The sequence below is a fragment of the Chiloscyllium plagiosum genome, chromosome 19 (genome assembly GCF_004010195.1).
Source record: "Chiloscyllium plagiosum isolate BGI_BamShark_2017 chromosome 19, ASM401019v2, whole genome shotgun sequence".
Taxonomy (NCBI): Eukaryota; Metazoa; Chordata; class Chondrichthyes; order Orectolobiformes; family Hemiscylliidae; genus Chiloscyllium; species Chiloscyllium plagiosum.
Genome location: NC_057728.1, coordinates 27,348,205 through 27,368,251, shown reverse-complemented (window position 1 = coordinate 27,368,251; position 20,047 = coordinate 27,348,205). Strand labels below are relative to the sequence as shown.

At 39.6% G+C, this 20,047-nt stretch overlaps 1 protein-coding gene across 2 annotated transcripts in view; it reads left to right on the top strand.

The window, feature by feature from the left end:
• Positions 1-19,134, top strand: part of wash1 (WAS protein family homolog 1) — a 29,321-nt gene extending 10,187 nt beyond the window's left edge. The window contains exons 4-12 of one of the 2 annotated variants that reach the window (XM_043709420.1): positions 4,094-4,240; positions 5,398-5,534; positions 11,511-11,646; positions 12,252-12,456; positions 12,964-13,119; positions 15,232-15,396; positions 16,351-16,419; positions 17,148-17,347; positions 18,646-19,134. In XM_043709420.1, coding sequence (XP_043565355.1) covers positions 4,094-4,240; positions 5,398-5,534; positions 11,511-11,646; positions 12,252-12,456; positions 12,964-13,119; positions 15,232-15,396; positions 16,351-16,419; positions 17,148-17,311 — 1,179 coding nt within the window. In that variant the 3' untranslated portion in view covers positions 17,312-17,347; positions 18,646-19,134. Of the gene's footprint in view, positions 1-4,093; positions 4,241-5,397; positions 5,535-11,510; positions 11,647-12,251; positions 12,457-12,963; positions 13,120-15,231; positions 15,397-16,350; positions 16,420-17,147 lie in introns of both variants that reach the window. The other variant, XM_043709419.1, reaches the window with a different exon arrangement.
• Positions 19,135-20,047: the final 913 nt, after the last annotated feature.

The following is a 20,047-nucleotide window of genomic DNA, read 5'->3' as shown; positions in this document are numbered from 1 at the left end:
GCCTAGGAACCCTCCAACCACAAGGGATGAACTCAGATTTCTCCAGTTTCCTCATTTCCCCTCCCCCCACCTTGTCTCAGTCAAATCCCTCGAACTCAGCACCGCCTTCCTAACCTGCAATCTTCTTCCTGACCTCTCCGCCCCCACCCCACTCCGGCCTATCACCCTCACCTTGACCTCCTTCCACCTATCACATTTCCAACGTCCCTCCTCCCTACCTTTTATCTTAGCCAGCTGGACACACTTTCCTCATTCCTGAAGAAGGGCTCATGCCTGAAATGTCGATTCTCCTTGGATGCTGCCCGACCTGCTGCGCTTTTCCAGCAACACATTTTCAGCCCTGCTTCAATAAGCTTACTTCTCTCAAATGACTATCCAACATCATTCTGAACTCATTTGTCAGCTCTGCTTGCATACAAATTACTCAATGAAATGCTTACGTTAATCAGAGAATGAAAAACATCTGAACGCAGTGCTGTGCAGAGGTGATGTGGCAAATAGCATCAGGGCAGCTGGATGAACATAAAAGGCTGAAAGCTGGGGATCCTGAAGCGAGTCACTCACCTCCTGACTCCCCAAAGCCTGTCTACCATCTACAGGGCACAACTCAGGAGTGTGATTGAATACTCCCCACTTGCCTGATGGGTATAGATTTAATTACACTAAAGAAGCTCGACAAAGCAGCCTTGGCACCACATCCACAAGCATACACTCTCTCCATCACTAACGCTCAGTAGCAGCAGTGTGTGCTATCAATAAGATGCACTGCAGAAATTCACCAAAGATCCTTAGACAGCATGTTCCAAATCCACGACCACCTTCGTCCAGAAGGACAAGGGCAGCAGATACATGAGAACTGCAGCCCCTGCAAATTCTCCTCCAAAACACTCGCCATCCTGTCTTGGAAATATATTTAGCCATTAACATTTGACTTTCTGATGCAAGCTAAATGATAGTTTCTAAGCTTAGAAACTATCTGAATTTTACATATAAGTTTGAGATATACAGCACAGAAACAGATCCTTCGGTCCAACTTGTCCATGCCGACCAGATAGCCTAAATTAATCTAGTCTCATTTGAAAGCGTTTGGCATTTATCCTTCTAAACCCTTCCTACCCAGATGCCTTCGAAATGTTGTAATTGTATCAGACTCCACCACTTCCTCAGGCAGCTCATTCCATACACACACTGTCCACTTTGTGAAGAAATTGCCCCTTCTTTAAATCTTTCCCATCTCTCCTTATAATTATGTCCTCTAGTTTTGGACTCCCTATAGCTCAAATCCTCCAACCCCAGCAACATCCTTGTAAATCATTTTTTTGAACCCTTTCAAATTTCTTAATATCCTTCCTATTCGCAAGGAGACTAGAATTGCACACAGTGTTCCAAAAGTGAACTCAGCAATGTCCTATATAGCTGCAACAGGACCTCCCAACTCATATAATCAATGCACTGATCAATAAAGGCAAGTATACCAAACACCTTCACTATCCTATGTACCTGTGACTCCACTTTCAAAAAACTATGAACCTTCACTCCAAGGTCTCTTTGTTCAGCAACACTCCCCAAGACCTTACCATTTTGTGTATAAGTTCTGCCCTGATTTACCTTTCCAAAATGCCTTTCCAATATGTAAATACTTTTTAGTCTCAGATATAAAGAGCAGATTATGTCTAGACTGCATTATGTGAGGGTTGTGGACAGTGTGATTCTCCCAGGAAAGCACTTCAGCTGGAAAGGGGGGTTGGATACACTGACCATTAAGAAATGGGAGACATATTTGGATCATTTAGTCCACACCTTAGTCACAACTGTGTTAAAGTGACTGCTAGCATGCAGCTTATGGAGAACACAGGTTAGATAGAGAACAGTGGGACAGAATTCGCGTGCTTGCTAACTAAAGATAGGGTAAAAATAGAGGAATAGTAGAATCCTGAGCCTGGGAACTTGGAGCAGGAGGTTGCCCAAATGAAGGAAGTGAGGAAACGTAATATGGTAGTTGTAGATTTAATATTTGAGGAAAATGATAACCTCCTCCTAAAGAGAAGTGAGAAGCTTATATTGTGTTTACCTTGTCTAGGGTGACCAACATATTAAACTAACATCAAAGGATATTGGAGCAGGAAGGTACATTTGTTGTATTTATTGGGATCAAAACATAGGAAAGAGTAGGCAAGAGGTTCTGTTCAGAGTGTGGCAATTAGCACCTCTAGATTGGTTTATAATCATTACTTGAGCCTGGTGTAAAATGGTGTTTAAATAGATTAAGGAAATGAACATGCATCTGCCAACTTAAACAGGCTTGGATCAGTGTCCTAGCAGAAAGGATGAAAACAGTGACCACTTGTAAACCATAAGGGAGAGTAGAGTAATAGCTTGAGATTGTGTGGTGAGCCTAAAATGTGAAAGTTGTGAAGTGATTAAATCTGCAAACAGGAGTAGGATACATGAGAAAATATTGAGAACAAATGGACAGATTTGGACTAATGCCTTAAATTAAAATGTAATCAAATGAATAGAAGCAATTGCATATGCACATATAATTTTATGGGTAGAACATAGCAGTCATTACTGAATGCTGAATCTCAAATGGTCAAAATTGGAAATTGACTATTCTAGTTGTAACAAATATAAAAATGAAAGGGAATGTAACAACGGGGGAGGAATATCCTTAATAATCATAGACTTGCATCTATATGCGTCAATAGAAGAAGCAGGTAGGCAGCAGAGATTGCATTGGTAAAAAGAGAAAATCATTTAAAACTATAGGAGTTGTGAATTGGCCCCTTTTAAAAAGTCTATCTGTGAAAACGTGACTAAGAGTAAAGTGAACCTATTACACACAGACAACTGAGATAATAACATTATACTTTAATATAAGTTGACGTAACTATTTTGTACAAATATTTGCAGTTGAGAAATATAGTGCTTTCTTTGGATTGTTTAGCACTGGATCAAGAATGGACTTTGCCAAAATAACAAGCAAATTAAGAGTAATTAAGAAAATGATTGCACTGAGGAGTAAAAAATCCCTCAGGCCTGAATACTTGCTTCCCAGGGTTTTGAAGTTGGCAGATGGGGAAAAAAAAATTGATGTCTTCATGAAGATCTTCCAAAATTCTCTGTGCTCAGGAGTCCAGCCGTTCAGATGGGAACATTTGTATATGTGACTCCACTATTTAGGAAAGGTGAGAGGGGAAATTAGAGAATTACACCAGTTATCCTAATATTCTGCTGCCACAAAATTACTGGAATCTTTTAGTTAAGGATGAGGCCCCAGATGATTCCAGCTCATGGTACCACTGGATGAGTCAGATCCCAAAATTAAACCTAGCCTGAGATTTTCTTCTCTTGTTGTTTTGTTTAAACATATTCAAATGAAGTAGCAAGTATTCTTGAACAAAAATAAAGTTTTTATAAAGTAAGCTATATGCATATATGTAGAAAGATCTTGTCACAAGCATTAAAACAACGTTTCACCCTAATTCCAACACATCCATTGCTGGAGACACAAATCCAAAACAATTATACTTCTTTTGCAACTTTTCATGTTTCTGCTTATCTGACTCCTTCCAATCTCTCTCTTTCTCTTTCTCTCACTCTCGCTTGAAATATGAAGAAGATTTTGATTCCTCAACTTGGATGGCATGAACATTTCACCACTCTGATGACCTTTACTACTTCAATGCTGACAGCCTAGTGATTTCTATCCCAAATCTTCTGATTTGGTAATTAACTATCATGACACATATGTGGCTGAGTTTCTCCAGCATTTTCTGTGTGACTTTTCAAACAGACTTCTTGGGGTCTGAGCCTTGTCTTATATAAAAAAAATTCTAATTCTGCAGTGAACTTTGAATGACCTCTTTTTAAAGAAACCGATCCAGATAAATTCATAAAACTGGAAATATATTTCTTTTTTCACAATCCTCCAAAGCTGATATCCTTCAAGCAATATTAAATGGAAGCTATTTCTGTTGATTTGGAGAAGCTAGGGCTCGGGGATATCGGCTAAAAGTAAGAGAGAAATCATTCGAGTGAATTTAGGAAATGATTGACCTGTTATTTGATTCTGGATTCTCTTTCTGTGCAGGTTTTTTCCAGTGCAAAATACCCTGCACCTGACAAACTTCAGGATTATGTTTCCATTTTCACTGGAGTCGATGATGCTGCTTTACAGAAATGCCCACGCTATAAGATTCACAGCAAACTGAAACCACTGGATGAAAAGGCAGTGCAGGTATGCGACCATCATAGCCTTGCCATCAGCCCACAGAATTTCCCTTGTGAATTTTGACATTGAATTAAACACATTAGCAGCTGATTTTCTTCTTCAATTTTGCTTTTTCCATGATTTTTGATCCTATTGCAAGCTGTATAAATATCAAAAGCTGTTCAAATAGAAATGGCTAAGAAAAAATACTGAAATGCGTTTTGGGTTAACCCACTACAAATATCAATCTATTTGTGCAGTAGGTTATTTATTTACAATGCAAGGTGAATAGGCAAGAAAACTAATTGAACAATGCATGATACATTCTTCAATCAGCTCAGAGTTTTGTCCTTCACATTCTTTGAAAATAGTGTTTGCATTGGACTTTCCATCCCTTTCCCTGGAAACCACATTTTGCAGCAATGCACAGCCTGTTGTCTTGCTTCTGCTTTATATTTAAACTGAAAATTGTTCTGAAAACATAAGTATTCTCCACATCTTGTTGAACAGAAAAGGTAGCAGGTGATCCACACATTGTTACCTTGTGTAGAAAAGTAGTATGCAGAACATATTCTTCATTTCTGCTCCATCCAAGTCTTTATATTTTAACTTGGAAATAACATAGGCACGCAGAGACCATCGTATAAATAATACTTTAATTGAATATGCCTATTTGCTTCTATATTTCCTCTTCTACATTTCTTTGCCCCCCCCCACACACTTTCACTCAAACACCTAATTATTTCATTTTTGATTATTGACATGGTCCCTGCATCAATCACTAACTGCATTTTCAGATGTTTGTTTCAGTGCTGTCATTACAGCCTTATGATATCCAATATCTAATCTTAGCTGGGATGTCAGTGAGGCTTTAATGTGTTAGAGTCAGGGAGGAGAAATCTGGCTAGGTTCTGTTCCTGATCATTGTCTAGTGAACCTCCTTCATTTTGAAAGAACACGTGGACTGATGATCTGGTATGTGTCCTCTGTCACTCTGCTGAAATTCATTGGCAGGACTAACCATGGATGCTGGGCAGATTGCTCATGTGATTCCTTCTTTGCATTCAGGATACATTTCAACTGTCTTGTAAAATATACATCTGGAGTTAAAGATATTTCTATGACAAACATTTCCTAGCTGAGATTTTCAAACTGAACCAGTTGAGATTTTTCTTTCCCTTCAGGAAAAGGCAAAGCATTATCCTGTGTGTCTGAACACCAAGTCACGCGAGGAGAATGAGACAGAAGAAGGATTGGGAAGCCTTCCCCGAAATATCACCTCTATCAGTTCTCTACTACTTTTCAACACCACTGAAAACCCGTAAGTGTCATTAGAGGAATGAATTTTGTATATTTTTCTTGTTCATATTTAAATTATATATAGACGTACCATTTGCCAGTGTGGTCTGTTTATGAAGTGAATGCAAGATGACATTTACAGAAGATAATGAACTGTAATCTCATACCAACATTTGTAGAACATTACATCTTGCAGTTTGCCTGGAAAAAGATGTTTTTGTGTTTTCACATTCTGTATGTGAATTATAAATATCACAGGTTTAAATGTAATATCACTTTTTAATCAAAGGAGAAACATCTCAAACATGTATGCTTTAAACGAGGTAAGTAAATTTTAATTGTAAAAGACTCCGAAACTACTTTTACACTAACACATAGCATGAAAGAATGAAATATTTATACTGTAAATTTGATTGAGGTGGTGGTTGGAAACCTGGTTTTCATGATGTGAACTTTTGAGTTAACGAACTGGAAAAATATAAAAATACTGTTAGCAAGTTATAGATGTTAGGGGATCATGACATTTTTAAAAAGGAGGAAAATGTGGTCTGTTGTGCCTCCCATACTGTAGAATGTTCAAAGCCTATCTTGGTCTTCAAATTCATTTTCTTGCTTACTCCCCATATTCCTTGATTCCCTAATAGATTAAATATATTCAATGATGACAACATCCATAAAGGTCAGGTACTGAATTTCAAAGACTTGCAACCCTTTAAGTGAAAAAGATCTCTTCTTGATTCGGTCGTGTTTTGGATGAGGTCAGACCCATTCTCAAAACACTTTAAGTAGCCCAGAGCATAACATTTTTCTTATTTTGAAGGCAGATGTAAAGTCGATATTCCAGGAGTGATGCAGCTGGGCAAACCACTCTGCTTAGAATCATAGAGGTGTACAGCACGGAAACAGGCCTTTCAGTCCAACTCGTCCATGTTGACCAGATATCCCAACCCAACCTAGTCCCACCTGCCAGCACCCGGCCCGTATCCCTCCAAACCCATTCTTTTCATATACCCATTCAGATGCCTTTTAAATGTTGCAATTGTACTAGCCTCCACCACTTCCTCTGGCAGGTAATTCCATACACTTACCACCCTCTGCGTGAAAAAGTTGCCCCTGAGGTCTCTCTTATATCTTTCCCCTCTCACCCTAAACCTATGCCTGGATTAGTGGTGCTGGAAGAGCACGGCAGTTCAGGCAGCATCCAAGGAGCTTCAAAATCGACGTTTTGGGCAAAAGCCCTTCATCAGGAATAAAGGCAGTGAGCCTGGAGCGTGGAGAGATAAGCTAGAGGAGGGTGGGGGTGGGGAGAAAGTAGCATAGAGTACAATGGGTGAGCGGGGGAGGGGATGAAGGTGATAGGACAGGGAGGAGAGGGTGGAGTGGATAGGTGGAAAAGGAGATAGGCAGGCAGGACAAGTCATGGGGACAGTGCTGAGCTGGAAGTTTGGAACTAGGGTGAGGTGGGGGAAGGGGAAACTAGGAAGCTGTTGCAGTCCACATTGATGCCCTGGGATTGAAGTGTTCCGAGGCAGAAGATGAGGCGTTCTTCCTCCAGGCGTCTGGTGGTGAGGGAGCGGCGGTGAAGGAGGCCCAGGACCTCCATGTCCTCGGCAGAGTGGGAGGGGGAGTTGAAATGTTGGGCCACGGGGCGGTGTGGTTGATTGGTGCGGGTGTCCCAGAGATGTTCCCTAAAGCGCTCTGCTAGGAGGCGCCCAGTCTCCCCAATGTAGAGGAGACCCTCTAGTTCTGGATTCCCCCACTGCAGGGAAGGGACTTTGTCTATTTACCCTATCCATGCCCCTCATGATTTTATAAATCTCTATAAAGTCATCCCTCTGCCTCCGATGCTTCAGGGAAAACAACCTCTCCCTGTAGCTCACATCCTCTAACCCTGGCAACATCCTTGTAAATCTTTTCTGAGCCCTTTCAAGTTTCACAACATCTTTCCAATAGGAAGGAGACCAGAATTGCACACAATATTCCAACAGTGGCCTAACCAATGTCCTGTGCAGCTGCAACATTACCTCCCAACTCCTGTACTCAATATTCTGACCAATAAAGGAAAACATATAGAATGCCTTCTTCACTATCCTATCTACCTCCAACTCCACTTTCAAGGAGCTATGAACCTGCACTCCAAGGTCTCTTTGTTCAGAAACACTCCCTAGAACCTTGCCATTAAGTGTATAAGTCCTGCTAAGATTTGCTTTCCCAAAATGCAGCACCTTGCATTAATCTAAATTAAACTCCATCTGCCACTCTTCAGTCCATTGGCTCATCTGATCAAGATCCTCCTGTATTCTGAGGTAACTTTCTTTGCTGTCCACTACACCTCCAATTTTGGTGTCATCTGCAAACTAACTAACAATACCTCTTATGCTCACATCCAAATCATTTATATAAATGACGAAAAGTAGAGAACCCAGCACCGATCCTTGTGGCACTCCTGGTTACAGGCCTCCAGTCTGAAAAACAACCCTCCTCCACCACCCTCTGTCTTCTACCTTTGAGTATTCAACTGGCTAATTCTCCCTGTATTCCAGAAGGTCTAACCTTACTAACCAGTCTCCTATGGGGGATCCTTGTTGAACACCTTATTGAAGTCCATATAGATCACGACCACTGCTCTACCCTCCTCAATCCTCTGTTACTTCAGAAAAACTCAATCAAGTTTGAGAGACTTGATTTCCCATGCATGATGCCATGCTGACTGTCCCTAATCAGTCCTTGCCTTTCCAAATACATGTACAGTCTGTCGCCAGGATTCCCTCCAGCAACTTGCCCACCACCAACATCAGGCTCACTAGTCTATAGTTTACTGGCTTGTCCTTACCATCTTTCCTAAATATTGGCGCCACGTTAGCCAACCTCCAGTCTTCCGGCACTTCACCTGTGACTATTGATGATACAAATATCTCAGCAAGGGGTCCAGCAATCACTTCCCTAACTTCCCACAGAAGTCTAGGATACACCTGATCAGAGCCTGGGGACTTATCCACTTTTATGCATTTCAAGACGTCCAGCACTTTCTCCTCTAATATGGACATTTTTTAAGATGTCGCCATCTATTTCTCTACAATCTATATCTTCCATGTCCTTTTCCACAGTAAACACAGATGCAAAATACTCGCTTAGTATCTCCCCCATCTCCTGCGGCTCCACACAAAGGCCGCCTTGCTGATCTTTGAGGGGCCCTGTTCTCTTTCTAGTTACCCTTTTGTCTTTAATATATTTGTAAAAACCCTTTGGATTCTCCTTAACTCTATTTGCCAAAGCTATCTCATGTCCCCTTTTGGCCTGCCTGATTTCCTTCTTAAGTATACACCTACTTCCTTTATACTCTTCTAAAGATTCACTCAATCTATCCTGTCAATATCTGAAAAATGCTTCCTTCTTTTTCTTAACCAAACGCTCAATTTGTCTAGTCATCCAGAATTCCTTATACTTACCAGCCTTTCCTTTCACCCTGACAGGAATATACTGTCGCTAGACTCTTGTTATCTCACTTCTGAAGGCTTCCCATTTTCCAGCTCCCTTTACCTGTGAACATCTGCCCCCGATCAGCTTTTGAAAGTTCTTGCCTAATACTGTCAAAATTAGCTTTCTCCAATTTAGAACTTCAACTGTTAAATCTGGTCTATCCTTTTCCATTAGTATTTTAAAACTAATAGAATTATGGTCGTTGGCCCGAAAGTGCTCCCCCACTGACACCTCAGTCACCTGTCCTGCCTTATTTCCCAAGAGTAGGTTAAGTTTTGCACCTTCTCTAGTAGGTGTACATTCACATACTGAATGAGAGAATTTTTCTTGTGCACACTTAACAAATCCGTCTAAACCCTTAACACTACGGCAGTCCCATTCTATCTTTGGAAAGTTAAAATCCCCTACCATAACCACCCTATTATTCTTATAGATAACGGAGAACTCCTTACAAATTTTTTTCTCAATTTCCCTCTGACTATTAGGGGGTCAATAATACAATCCCAGTAAGGTGATCATCCCTTTCTTATTTCTCAGTTCCGCCCAAATAACTTCCCTGGATGTATTTCCGGGAATATCCCCTCTCAGTACAGCTGTAATGCTATCCCTTATCAAAAATGCCACTCCTTGTCCTCTATTGCCTCCCTTTCTGTCCTTCCTGTAGCATTTGTATCCTGGTACATTAAACTGCCAGTCCTGTCCATCCCTGAGCCACGTTTCTGTAATTGCTATGATATCCCACTCACATGTTCCTAACCATGCCCTGAGTTCATGTGCCTTCCCTGTTAAGCCTCTTGCACTGAAATAATACTATTTAATTTATCAGTCCTTCCTTGTTCTCTGCTTTGTCCCTGCCTGTCCTGACTGTTTGACTCGTTTCTTTTCTCAACTGTACCAGCTTCTGATCTCTTTCCTCACTATCTCCCTGGGTCCCACTCCCCCACCTTACAAGTTTAAATTCTGCCAAGCAACTCTAGCAAATCTCCTTACCACAATATTGGTCCTTGAAGCAAAACCAAATTTCTTTCCACAGTATGGTTAAAACAGTAACAAAAGAAAATAGAATTTAGAATACCTTACAGTTTGGAAATCCAACCAACTTGAAATCACAACTTCCAATACCCACAACATCCCAAAAACACACCCCTTGGCAAATGGTAAATTCAAACTCTGGTTCTTACAGGCAGGAGAGATTTCAGAGAGAAGAGTCTGGCAAGAAACATCTGTTGAAGCGTGGACCCTTTTTTTTCCACAGTAGCAACTTCCCTGCTACCAGCAGTTTCTGGCTGCCTGTAAATCAAAATAAAGTAGAAGAAAAAACCTGAACTGGGAGAACTGGCCAGTCCCCTGCCATTGTTTAAAGTAGCCACCTCCGGATATATTGGCACCTCTGCCTTTTAGACGTCTCTTTTGGGGGATTAAAGGACAAAATAACCTTGTTAAAGGGGCAGCATCGTCGCAGTCCAAACTGTTGGGCACCTTATCCTGAAATCATGCTTGTATTTTAGCTTGCCTACCTAGTGAAATCAATCTCTTCATATCAGCTCCTTTACAGTATTGACTGCCTCAATAAAATCATCTCTTTTTTGAAACACCAAAGAATATGGACCTAGTTTATTTACCTTGTTGTCATAACTGACAAACTTGTCATCCTCAGGACCAATATAGTGATCCTTTACTATTTTGTATCTCGTTAAATATATCATGAAATGTGGACACCAAAACTTACTCAGTACTTTAGATGTGGTCTCACAAAAACTATACAATTGTAGCAACACTTATTTATTCTTGAACCTGTCACCTTTTCAGTGAAGGTCAATATACCATTTTCTAATTGCTGGCTTTAACGGCATGCTAACCTTTTATGTTCCTGCTGGGCCCCTTGCACAGTCAAGTCTCTGTGACATTAACATTTACAAGTTTCACGTCCTTTTTAAAATAATTGTTTTTCAATTCTTTGGAATAATCTCACGTCTCTCATATTTTACTCCATCTGCCAACTTTTTGCCCACTCACTTGACCAATCCTTTAAAATGTCTTTATGTTCTCTAATTGCACTCCCACTCGGCTTTCTGTTATCAGCAAACTTAGATACATTTCTCTCTGTTCAACTAAATCCTTAATATTAGTTGGATGTTTGCATGATCCTTATGGTGCTCTTCTCATACAACCTGTCAACTTGAAAATGCTTGATTTTATGCCTATTCTTTGCTTCCGATATGTTAACCAATCATCTATCCATGCTAATCTATCATCTCTAATTTCATGAACACTTATCTGGTATTAAATTTGCGTAGCATGTTGTCAGATGGATTTGTGAATTATAGGTATAGAGTAAGTGTTCAAAAACGTACTGAGACAGGGACAGGCGCATGTTCCCTGTTTAGGGTGAAGTGCAGGAGCAACAAGCCCAAAGAACCCTGTATGTCTAAAAATATTCAGGACTGGATTTTTAAAAAAAAGGAAAAGAGGGAGATCTAACATTTTCAAAGAACAATGTTTAACCTTTTCCCCACAGCTATAAGAAGTATGTTCTATTGGATCCATTAGCTGGAGCAGTGACAAAAACTCACACTGCTCTGGAGACTGAAAAAGATGAGAAACCATTTGATGCACCACTTTCTATCACCAAGAGGGAGCAACTTGAACGACAGGTAATTTAGAGAATTGCATAGCTGAAGTCTGCGTAGGCCATGTTCCATCAACAATACTACATCGTTTTTTAAAAAAGAAATGCATATATAAAATGCTACTGCTGAAGTGTGATGGTGCCAGATTTATATAATTTATAAGTGCATTTAATATTGCATTTAGATGATTAGGTTCTGGAAAGCACTGGTGTGTGCATGGGTGTGATGAACGTAGGTTCAATTAAAGCATTCAAAAGGAAATAGTTAACTAATTAATGAAAAATGGGCATATCTGGAGAGGCCAAATACAATCCATTCTCAAGAGAGATCACAGTCACTTTGATGTTATTGGGTTAAACTAAAGTTCAATCACTAAGTTTTGGAACTTGAGCCAAGTCAGTTTGCCTCCCTTGTTGAGTTTTGATGTGTCAAACATTGGTTGAATCAATCTGAAAGAAAATGCAATTACTGCGGTTATGATTTGCTATAAAAGCTAATGAGAACCAAGTGATGCATTTTGTTATCAAATTCACTGTAGGCTGACTCAAACTAAAGAAGATATTTGCAATAGCTTTAATTTTGAGCTGTTTGTATAGACCTATGAATATTGCCATCTTTTGGTTTTTCAGACAACTGAAAATTATTTCTATGTGCCAGACCTGGGGCAAGTGCCAGAGATTGATGTCCCATCCTATCTGCCAGATCTACCTGGCATTGCTGATGACCTCATGTATAGTGCGGATCTGGGTCCGGGTATCGCACCCTCTGCACCAGGGAGTAATATGCCTGAACTGCCCAGTTTCAACACAGAGCCTGCTTATGCAAATGGACCAGGTACTGTAAGACAATGTAAAAAAAACTATTTGGCGGTTTGTAGAAGTAGCCACTGAGCTCTGCACCCTCCTCCTCATTCCCTTGCAACTGTTTCCATCCTTGTCTCATCACGCCACCATCTGCACCCTGCTCTTCTCTTCCCCCAACTTCTCCACATTTCCTGCCATGCTCAGTACATATGGCCTACACTGGTTTAATATGCAATGAAACCGCTTTAAAGCACGGGGTTTTGTGGGGAGGGAAGATGAGGGCCAGGGAAGGTATGTTTGATGTTACCAAATGTAACTTGTTTAATGTAGGCCTACATTGTATAAGGGTTTGGCCAACATTAATGTCACATCTTTAGTCACCAAACATTTGGAAGTAGCTTTATGTCATAATGTATCTCCATTGGGACAATAATTTGTCAGTTGCAGACAAGTAGCCATCGTTTCATCAAGCATTTATTTCAGTAGTTATTCTGGAAATTCCACAAAGTCTTAACTTTGCTGTTCATGTGTCTTTCAGATCAACAGAATACAAATCTACCACTGCCGCCTGTTGGACTTAGTACTCTAGAACTGCTGACACCAGTTAGTGCTCCTCCTCCTCCACCCCCACCACCACCTCCACCTCCACCTCAGTCATCTCTGCAAACTGATGTTGCTAATAGTCAACCACCAGGTTGGTTTGTTTTTTAATGTATCTCCTCTATCATATGTTCTGAATTTTGTGCTAGTCACTATGGACTGTTAACTTATAGTGCACAAAATTTAAAGTTTCCAGTCCATGATTACGTATCATCAGAACAGTTTATCTGTGCAAATGCTTCCTGACCTGCTGAATATTCCAACTTTTTTTGTTTTTGTCAGGTTTCCAGCATTTGCACGTTTTTGCTTTTGCATAAATTTGATTCATTAGTCTCTCGTGACAGGAATACTTGGAATAATTAAACATCAACTGCACTAGTGCACAGCTAGTGGTATTTTCCTATAGATCTCTTCTACCATCAGCAGGATTGTCCTGGGACTGCAGGTCGTTGCTGGGGTGGGATGTGAGGTTTGTGGTCCACATTTACAACTCTAAGTATATTCTGAGCTGCTGTGATCTCTTTTTAAAATGCCCTTAATCTCATGAATGTAAAGGGGCAGTAACATTTCTGACAAAATTGCTTTTCTAACGTATTGCCCAGCCACCTCCACAAGTTGTATTTTTAACAAAACTTTAGATGGAATGTCTGGCTTTTATTAAAATTATTCTTCATTGATATAGAAATTCCGTTTAAGGTTCAGATTAAGTGGGCAAAAACTTGGCAAATGGAATTCTAATATGGGAAAATGTTAGGTCATGCACTTTGGCAGGAAGAATAACAACCTAATATTATTTAAGTAGAGAGAAACTGCAGGAAGTGACAACACAGGAATTTGAAGATCCTAGTGCACGAATCACGAAAAGCTATCGTCCTAGTTCAGTAGGTAATGGGAAGGCACATGGATTGTTGGCATTTACTTCAAAAGAAATGGAGCATAAAAACAAATCTTGCTAAAACTTTACAAAGCACTGATAAAACCATGCCTAGAAAACTGACTAGTTATAGTCCCTATATCTAAGGAAAAAAATATACTGGCATTGGAGGCAGTTCAAAGAATGTTCACTAGGTTGATTCCAGGTATGGAGGGATTTTCTGATGAGGTGGTGTTGTATAGGTTGGACATGTACTCATTGGTGTTAGAAGAGTGACCTCATTGAAACATATAAAAGCCTTAAGAGGTTTGAAAAGGGTAAATGTGGAAATGTTTCCCCATCTGGGAGATTATAAGGTCAAAGGACATATCCTCAGAGTAAGGGGGTTATGTATTTAAAACAAATGAGGAATTCTTTTGAGGATAATGAAATCTGTGGAATTCCTTACTGCAGAAGGCTGTCGAGGCTAGGTGATTGAGAATATTCAAGACTGAGTTGGATTTTTAATCAGTAAGGGAATTGAGAGGTTTGAGGTAAAGGCAGGAAAAATAGAAAATTTAAAATCTGGTCATTTTCTGTCTATGACTAATTTCCCTTTCCAAGGGTGTGGCATTCCTACCTTCTGGAAAGCAGCCAAATGGCTTGCTCCACCTTTTTCAGAGGGCACTTTAAAAATCAGCAACATTTCTGTGGATCTGGAGTCACATACAAGCCAAAATTACCTTCCTAAAGGACAGTGGTGAATTGCATAGACCTTTTTATGACAATCTGGTTTAGTGGTTAACATTACTGATAGTTTTTATTTAATCTCAGATTTTATTTGTTATTGCATTTAAAATTCCCAACTGCTTTTGTGGGATTTGAACTTGTCCATTGTTGCATAATGGCTTCTGCTGCCATAGTCCTGGAATGTGTTGATTATGAAATCATTAGCCACATAGGTGATTTCAAAAAATATTGATTGGATGTGAAGTGCTTTGTGATACCATTGAGACATAGGTAGCAAAATACACCTGCAACCAGGACGTAAGACTAACATGTTTTTATGGCTACTTATTTGAAGGAAACATTTGCAGACGTACAGGACTAAGGGAGGATTGTACCAACAAGTTCATGGCTTTTGCAGAGACACAACGGAGACATGATGAATCAAAAGGTTTCATCCTGTTCTGTAACCATTCTGTGATTGTGTCTGCCATGTTTCCTTCCATGGAAGACTGTTTTTGTTCTCTGCAAAGTTCAATTATACTCATAAAATTTCTCTTCGAAATGAATGGAACTCTAATTGTGAAAAACTTTTATTGATGTCTACTTTCACAAATTGTCCCTCAGAAGGTGGCTGTGTTCATGGAGCACCACAAGAAGTTGTGAAACCCTCAAATGGAAGAGCCAGTCTGCTGGAATCAATCCGTCAGGCTGGAGGAATCGGGAAAGCCAAACTGCGGAATGCGAAGACCATTAAAATGGAAAAGAAGAAACAGAAAGAACAGGAACAAGGTATTCTCTATTTAATGCCCCTTCTTTGTTTCAGAAGGTATATAAAACTGTTTTACATTTAAATGCTGTTGTGAAGTTACTGAAGGGGTTGAGTGGTGATACTGATTTTTCACTTTCCCACATACTGGGTTACAATGAAATCCTTTGTGTAATCTTTACCTGAATTATCTACCTGCGAAAGAGGTAGCTTTTATCCCTTGAGATTCAAGAACACTAAGTTGATGAAAATCCTTGCTGTCAATAGAAAAATAGAGTAGGAGTAAGCCATTTGGTCCATCAAGCTTGCTGCACTGTTGTGTGATTTGTGGTTGATCCTGCATCTCAACACCATACTCCCACATTCTTCCCCTCCTTCTAGAACCCCACTCCTCCATGATCATCCCCACCACTCCCCCATCCAGTCGGTGCAGCCGTGTCAGAATTTATACTCTTCATTGGATCTCTTATCATTCATTTAACACAACAAAGAGCAGTCCACTCAACCCAATCTTTCCTTGTAAATAATCCTCACATTCCAGGATTCAGTCTGGTGAACCTTCACTACACTCATTCTATAAGTGTATATTTCAGTTTGAGAAACTGTTTTATCCAAACGCAGGTAAAATATCTTGCCAGATGCTTGTGCAATTATGATGAAAGTCATCGACCTGAAACATTAATCCAGACTGACTTATTTATTCTACTATGTATTTCCATGTTTTTGTATTCTTATCGCATGTTTGGAGCTTCCTATTACTACAAATGGCAATGATTGCAAATTCTCAGTTGTTTTGAATCAAAATAGCAGAATTAGTCGACTTTTGTGTTTTTTTTAAATTTTCCTTGCTTGTACTGTCAGTTTGTTAATTGGAGGATAAATAGAAATTTACATGTGTAATGTATTCTCTCTCTCGCTTCGACTAAACAGTGGAAGAAGTAGAAGCCTTATTGATCTTGACCTGTATTGTGTTCCAGGTGGAACAATGAAAGGAGGTGGGGATCTGATGTCTGATCTCTTCAACAAGCTCGCAATGAGGAGAAAAGGTACAAACACAGTGCTGACACATGCAGTTATTGTATGATCTACATTATCTAAAAAAGATTGCACTTCTTGATGCTATTTTTTGTTTCTTGAACTTTGTGCCTCTTTAAAGAAGGATTAAGGTAACTGTCACTTTCACTTTGTGATTTCACAGGTGATTAGGTCTTTATTATTCTAATATTTCCAGAGTGGCTGTTCTTGTCAGACCAACTATTTTTTGTACCAACCTATTTCCTGATTTATTAACCAACTTGTGTGTCGGGGGATGCAAAGTTTGAGGAAAATTTCATCAGACTGGGCCTGTTTCTAATGGAGTTTAGAAGAACGGGAGTTAATATTATTGAGACTCTTAATTCTGAGAGGATTTTCTGGGCAGATTATGAAAGGATGTTGTCCCTTTTTATGGGAGAGACTGGAATTGGGTGGTACTGTTTATGAATAAGATCAATGAGGTGAACTTTTTCCTGCAAAGGTTATGGACTTTGAAACTTGGGAAGTGTTTCCAGAGACTGGTTTCCAGAGGCAGAGATTCTTGGCTAACTGGAGAATCAATGGATATTGGGTAGGCAGCAATGTGCAGAGTTGAGGCCACAATCAGATCAGTTATGGTATTATTTTCTTGGTCTGCTCCTGTTCCTAATTCACACATTCCTTTGCTATTATATTTTCTGATGCCTGTTATCATTCTGTATATCTGACTAGAATTACAAGTTGTTCATCTGATTCACAGGTATTTCTGGTAAAGGTCCTCAAGGTGAAGGAGGCAGTGGTGGAGCAGTTGCCAGTAGTGATCCTGTACCAGGTGGAGCTTTTGCCAGAATGTCTGATGCCATTCCACCCCTCCCACCTCCACAACAGCAAACTACTGAAGATGAGGACGAATGGGATGCGTGAAATTTGTTGCTTGATTGTCGAAGCTGTCTGTGTTAGGTATCTGGTCCCTGTGAAACATTGAAGTTTTCATTTAGTTGTGTTAAGTTTCTGTCAATTCAGCTTGAGCTGAGAAATCTTGAGACAGAGGGCAGAAGTTTGTTTGTACATGAATTCCTTTTTACCCAGTTTGTCTATGAAATAGGAATCGAACAGTCTTGTCCATGTGAACACAATTACCAGGGCTTCTCAATTTCCTGGCAATCCGGTTAACTAATATGGCTAGCCAAAGACCTTGGCAATTAAGCAGTAGAATTTCCTTCATAACATTATTTCATTCTTTCAATGACCTCTGTTTCAACAGAAACACCAATGTTAATTAGGCAAGAGTGTACTGATGCTGTAAACTGAACAGCAATGCAAAATCCCCTGAATAAAAGCACTATTATTGGCTATTGTTTTATGCAAATATGCTCTAATATTTAACATTTTAATAATCCAGTTTAAAAGATTAGAAATGTATTGCTCTGGTATGACCATATATTTTCGTTTGGCCGGTTTGTTTCCGGGTTTTCTCTAGCATTGTTTATCCATATAATCAGGTGACAGTGGCCCACATTTCCTTGAATGAGTTGCGGAAAGAAGTCAGCATGTTTCACAAAAATAAAACAACTGCAGATGCTGGAGATCTGAAACAAAAACAAATTGTTGAAACGTTAACTCTTCCTGCAGATGCTGCCAGGCCTGCTGAGTTTCTTCAAGTCCAATAACTCTTCTTCAGAACTCGGTTCATCAGTTCTGATGTGTCGCCAGACTCAAAGTTAACTGTTTTCTCCTCACAGATTTTGCCAGATCTGCTGACTTTCTCCGATTTGTTTATGTATGTTTCACTACTCAGATGCTATAGTCTACTGCATTCCTTGAGGGGCTAATAATTATTATCCAGAATCAGCAATGTTTAGAGTTTAGCAAAATGATGAAAGTGTATATAATTCAAGTTCAAATTAACAATAACTGAAGCTTAGTAATATCTGTAAAACACTTGTACAGTTATAGCAGACCAATGAAGTTTAATCTTATTGTATAGAAGAGAAAAATTGAAATATGAATGGCTGTTACAGTTGTCTGGTAATACAATTAATTTGCATAACAATTCTCTGCTTAAAAGTTTAAAGTGTGATATTGGAGTATCCCTGTTGCATAAGTCATGTTGAATTGGAATGAAGAGCATGTTAGGAAAAATCCAATCTATTGTCTAAATGAATTGTTTAATATGAGCAAAATCAATATAGAATTATCAAATTTGCATTTTATGTATAGCCAAAATGTTTCCTTTGCAATTTTTTTTGTATCAACAGATTATTTGCAAATTGGCCGCCCTGTGCAATGAAGGTTGTTTGCTGTACACTATCAGATTGTGTGCAGTGAGGAAAATCTATTTCAAAGCAAACATTCCTGGAAACATTGAAGATTTTAGACAACAGTTTGGCTCCAACCATGTGTCATTGAACATGAGAAAATTTCCATTGTAGCACTTGCATTGAAATTATTTGATAACCTACATCAGTCCAAAACCCCCAAAATTACTTCAACTTTTGGATTTTTGGAGACAGCTCTGATGATGAAAAACCGTTAGATACATTTTAACACAGCTCATCACATTGGAATGTATCCAATCTACCTGTTATTAAGAGCTTCCACTGGATGTTGGGAAAGGCCACAGGAATCATGAAAGTAACATCATGCCCAATCTACATTGCGGTGGCTTCATTGCACAAGTATTAAATCAGTTGCACTTTACTATTTTAACAGGAAGCTGATCAAAATGACTGTGGGGAAAAGCTAATATCATGTCCTCAGCTGTGTAGATTATTTGTGAATCAAAATAAATGCTTTCACTAGTTCCTGTGTTGAGTGGAGTTTTATCTTTAACTACTATTGTAACTTAGGACAGATGTCATAGGACAAACATTTTTAAAATTTGCTGTCACAGTCCCTATCCTACAGACTCCCTGGCATGGCAGGGAGTCATGAACTGTGCAATCTGCCTGTTTTGCTCGCAAGACCAAGTTTTTCACTGTGCCTCGGTACACTTGACAATAAATTCAACAGCATCAGACTTTGTGCTGTTTCACGTGCCTATTAGCTGCTTCTCCAATTCAGACACATGCTCTCTCTGATTTATTGCTGATAGATTCACTGGAGAGATGTGGCATCTGATTAGCAGAGCAGTTCCCCTCAAGGTCCTGCAGACATATATTTGATACAGCAGTGTGTGCACCACACAGATCTTCCCAGTTAGCATTATGGCCTTCAGGCCACCTGCTAGGCAAGTTGGAGTTACCTAGAAACATCCAAACCAGTTCATGTGAAATACATAGCATTACTCTGCAGCCATGTTAAAATGCCAATGAAATTCACAGTCCAATATTACTTGCCATTGTATAATCATGGTTTGTTCAGACATACTACTTGCATAGTGGTAAAGCTAGAATTTTCTTCAACAGGCGTTACTGAAATCGCATCTTCACAGGTAGCTTACTAAGTCTTCTAAGGTGCTATGATCATAGAAATAGGAGTGGATGGACCCTTCTGCAGTTTGAACCTGTTCTATATTCAGTCAAGTCATGGTTGATCAGTCCCTCAACACCATTGAGCCGAAGGTCAGGCAGCATTTTGTGACAAAAGAGTTTGTGAGAAGATTTGTAGCTCAGGTGCTGTTTGTTGTGGTTCTGTTCGCCGAGCTGGGAATTTGTGTTG